Here is a 4,163-nt window from a genome sequence, read left to right on the forward strand (position 1 = left end):
TTTAAGGATCTAGATGTCAATTTTCATAATGTGAGGACCTACATAACACCACTAAAATAGTTTAGGGACCAATAACGCATTTCACTCAAAATAGAGACCAAAAGAAAACAGCAAAGAAAAACGAAATGCAAAAAACAAAAAACAAAAAACAAAAAAGGCTCACCTCCATTTTCCTTTACCTTACACCTGACATGTGTAGCCCAGGACAACACCAAAAAATGGAAGAGACCAACCGGAAACGAAAAACATATTGATTCTAAAGGACAATGAAAAAAAAAACTACCACTCAAAAGCTCAGTCTGGCTAAACTAATTCTCAAAACCGCAACTTTTATTGAATTGAACAAATCGATTACACACTTTCAAAAATGTGATTTCGCACACGTTGAACGGAGCAAGCATGTACTGCTACTAGTACATAAATAGTCGGTCACAAACTTACTGTCATACACTCATATTAGTTCTTCCTTTGAACGACCTGGAGCTTGACACCGTTCTTGAAGTTGGTGACGATGGAGAACTGCAGCTGCAGTGGGGACTCCATGCTGGTCGAGTGCCTGAAGACGTAGCGGCGGTAGAGGTGGATGACGGTGAGCTTGAGCTGCTGGAACGCGAACTTCTGCCCCGGGCACGCCCGCGGGCCGATGCCGAAGGGGATGTACGCGTAGGGGTGTCTCCGCTTGCACTGCTCGCTCTCCGGGTCGAAGCGCTCCGGCCGGAACGCTTCGGGCTCCGGGAACTGCTCCGGGTCCCTCCCCAGCACCGCCGTCGCCAGCCACACCCACGTCCCCTTGGGCAGGAAATAGCCTCCGATCTCGACGTCGGCGGTCGCCTCCCTCGAGACCACCGGGGAGCCGGGAAAGTATCGCATGGTCTCCTTGACGACCTGCTCCAGGTAGGGGAACTTGGTGCGGAGGTCGTCGGCGTCGGGCACCACGTCCTTGGGCCCGAACGCGTCGATCTCCTGGAGCAGCTTCCCCTCCACCTCCGGGTGCGCCGACACGAGGTACACCAGGCTCGACAGCGTGAAGGACATGGTGCCGGAGCCCGCGAGCAAGTGCTCGTACGTGAGCGCGCTGACGTAGTCCGGCGTGAAGAGCTTCCTCATGGCGTCGCTGGTGTCGATGCCGTTGAGCAGCACGGAGAGGAAGTTCTTCTGGCCCCGGTCCGCCTGAGCCGCCCGCTCCGCCACGATGGTGTCGAGCTCGCCGCTGAGCGCCGTGTTGGTCTCGTCCATCCGCCGGTCCATGGAGCCCGGCACGCGCAGCATCAGCTGCCGCAGCGGCTTCTGGAGCGCCGGCAGGAACGTGCCGACGAGCATGGACAGCGAGCCCGACAGGTCCATCTTGAGGGACGTGGTGGCGTACAGGTGCTTCTGGATGAAGTCGCGGGGCGCGTCGTGGATGATCTTCTCGGCGTCGTCGGCGGCGTCCTTGGTGAGCCCGAAGTCGACGCCAAAGGCGGCCTGGCCGATGACGTCGGTGAAGAGCCTGATGGAGATGTCAGAGAAGGTGATCTCCTCGCCGGGGCAGAACAGGTTGCCCGCCTGCTCGATGTAGGGCTGGATGGCCGGGATGAGGCTCGCCAGGTGCGATGGCTGGTAGATGGAGATGATCACGTTCCGCATCGCCTGCCATGTCGAGCCCCTGCACATACACGCATGCACACCGTTAATTACTTCTACTTAATTACGTACACAAGAACTGCATGCACACCGTCACATAAGTAGTTGACAATTTGTAGTAGTACGTACTTGGTGAAGAGGAGGCTCTTGTAGTGGATGGGCGAGCTAGCGATGGTGACCGGCACGCTCCTGTCGACGATGCTCTTGAACTTCTTGATGCCGGCCTCCCTGCACAGCTCCGGGTCGGCGACCACCACCAGCGGCTGCCTGCCCATGTAGAACCTGTAGATGGGCCCGTATTTCTTTGCGAGGACGCCGAACGCCTGGGAGCCATGCTTGTCCAGCAGCGGCAGGTGGCCGACGAGGCCGTAAGCGAGGGGGCCCGGCACACTGCGCAGGCGCCATGACGGCGCGTAGAAGTACACTGCGAATGCGCCGGCCGCCATGGCCGCCACCGTGAACAGCATCGCCGGGAAGGATGCCAGCGGCGAGCCCACCTGGCTCCACAGTAGTGCTGTTCCCGCCCCCTCCATTGTTGAAGTTGCTTAGCTAAGCTTGGTGAGTCTTATCCGGCCGTGGCCTCTTTCTTGCTTGGAGACAAGTGGATGAAAAAGATATACTGGATCGCGTGGCCATGGGAGCACTTATATACACATACGGCGTAGTACGCAGTATGATTGCCAAATTGGACTTTTCTCTTTGGGAGCATGCGGCCAATAAATGGGAATTTCTTTTTGTTTTGAGGGTCAATAAATGGGAATTTCGGGGAAAGAGACGCATGGAAATTTCCATGATCAGCTGCACGTGGTCGTAGAAGAGAGAAAGAGCGATGTTCAAGTCATCAGGCCCTACGAATGCGGTCGTAACACGTCGTGACTCGCGAGTAAAGAGTGGTTTTTCTATTCTATCATGCATGTGAGATTCGCGTGTCACATTTTTTGGTTTCTGGAAGCTTGTCTTGTTTAAGATCATTACGGAATGCTGAGTTGGTTTTATGTTTCAAGGTGTACCATCATACAGTATTTCGTTATGTATTAGCAAATATGCTGTGAAAGAAATGCACTATTATATGTTGGTATACGGTGCCAGTGGCGGAGTTTGAAAGAAATCTTAGGAGGGACGAAGCTACAACCTTTTTCATACCAAATTGTAGAACTATCCCAAATTATATGGATTGAATCAATTATATGTGAAGTGTCGATCTTGCGTACCATAAAATTTGCAATTCTTTAAAAGGGACTGCATAAGACTTAGTTTCAAGTCTGCTCGTCGCACATCATCGCTCTGATTAGGTGGATATTGCCAAATATGTGTACACAATGCTGGATGCCGTTCCAAGAATTTAATCCCTGTCCGAGTTTGATGCCATTGTTCTTTACTAGCAAAAATGCCCGTGCGTTGCGACGGGAAAAAAATTACATGCCCATCCACCACTCACCTTGCGGCGCAACTGCCAGTTGGATCATTGGAGGAAGTGTTCTACTAACCATCGTAGAGCCTTGCTGGTTAAATCCTTATTGTCCAGGGCAGCACGGATGATTGTCTGTGTGGCTAGTGGCATGCCATCTGGAGTGATAGCCACTCCATGACCGAACCTGCCCTCTACGGTAGACTCAGCACCACCGCTTGCCCGCGGATGTTGGTGGCATCTTCCTATCATGGCCGTGCTCGATAAAAACTTTTTATAGTAGGAATATTGAATTTCATCACGTGATAGCTGGCGGTGTGTTTATACATCATACACATCATAGTGAGTCTGAACTTCTGTTGATGGATCCCCTTCGTTCTTCTCGGAATTGTAGATGAATTGCTCGCTCTAATTTGATTCGATCCTAGACGAATTTACTAAATATTGGACGAAACCGGGCGAGCAAGGACCTCTTATTTTTCTTATTACTCTATCCCTCTGTGTGTGAGTAATACATACTCCGTTTTTATTTACTCCGCGTATTAACTTTGATCAAAGTCAAGCTTTGTAAACTTTGATAAAGTTTAGAGAAAAAATATTAACATATACAATAACAAATCAATATCATTACATTCATTATTGAATGTACTTTCACATCATATAGATTTCTTATGCTAAATGTTTATATTATTTTCTATAAACTTGGTCAAACTTTGCAAAGTTTGATTTCAGTCAAATTTAATATGCAGACTAAATAAAAACGGAGGGAGTAACTAAATAGGTCAAAAAGACCTACGCATTTACTAATTTCTAGAGTTTTCTGTATTTAAGTAGCACCTTTCAACAGTAGCATTATATATTAGATGAGGTATACTACTTTTTTTCATCTCAAAGACAAAAAAGTATCATTATACTGCGATTACTGCCAAGCTCGTGGATCGATCAGAAAACCAGCCCGGTGCTCACCAACACAGCCAACGCCCTTGCCATCACTAATTTTCTACTTTATCCTCCCAACACAACCAACGCCCCCAGCCTACCACGCCGCTCCTCGGTGCTTCTAGATGGAGGAGCACCACAGGTTGCTCCACCTTTGTCGCCTCTCAAGTCCCAACCCACCTCCGTCGCCTCA

General features: G+C 49.9%; 1 protein-coding gene across 1 annotated transcript; it reads right to left on the reverse strand.

Moving 5' to 3' along the window:
• Positions 1 to 312: 312 nt before the first annotated feature.
• On the reverse strand, positions 313 to 2,219 carry LOC123093501 (cytochrome P450 711A1). Its single transcript, XM_044515480.1, has 2 exons — positions 1,753 to 2,219; positions 313 to 1,645 (listed from the first exon to the last, which is right to left on the reverse strand). The coding sequence occupies exons 1-2, from the start codon at positions 2,154 to 2,156 to the stop codon at positions 457 to 459; spliced, it is 1,593 nt and encodes a 530-aa protein (XP_044371415.1). The 5' UTR covers positions 2,157 to 2,219; the 3' UTR covers positions 313 to 456.
• Between the last annotated feature and the right edge of the window lie 1,944 nt (positions 2,220 to 4,163).

This window comes from Triticum aestivum, chromosome 4B (genome assembly GCF_018294505.1).
Source record: "Triticum aestivum cultivar Chinese Spring chromosome 4B, IWGSC CS RefSeq v2.1, whole genome shotgun sequence".
NCBI classification, from domain to species: domain Eukaryota; kingdom Viridiplantae; phylum Streptophyta; class Magnoliopsida; order Poales; family Poaceae; genus Triticum; species Triticum aestivum.

What these genes read in the sequence shown, in the direction of transcription:
- LOC123093501 (XM_044515480.1), bottom strand. Translation starts at nt 2,156, where the DNA reads ATGGAGGGGGCGGGAACAGCACTACTGTGGAGCCAGGTGGGCTCGCCG. An exon ending in AAGAGCCTCCTCTTCACCAA is followed by an intron (nt 1,646 to 1,752) that starts GTACGTACTACT and finishes GTGTATGTGCAG; the next exon opens with GGGCTCGACATGGCAGGCGA.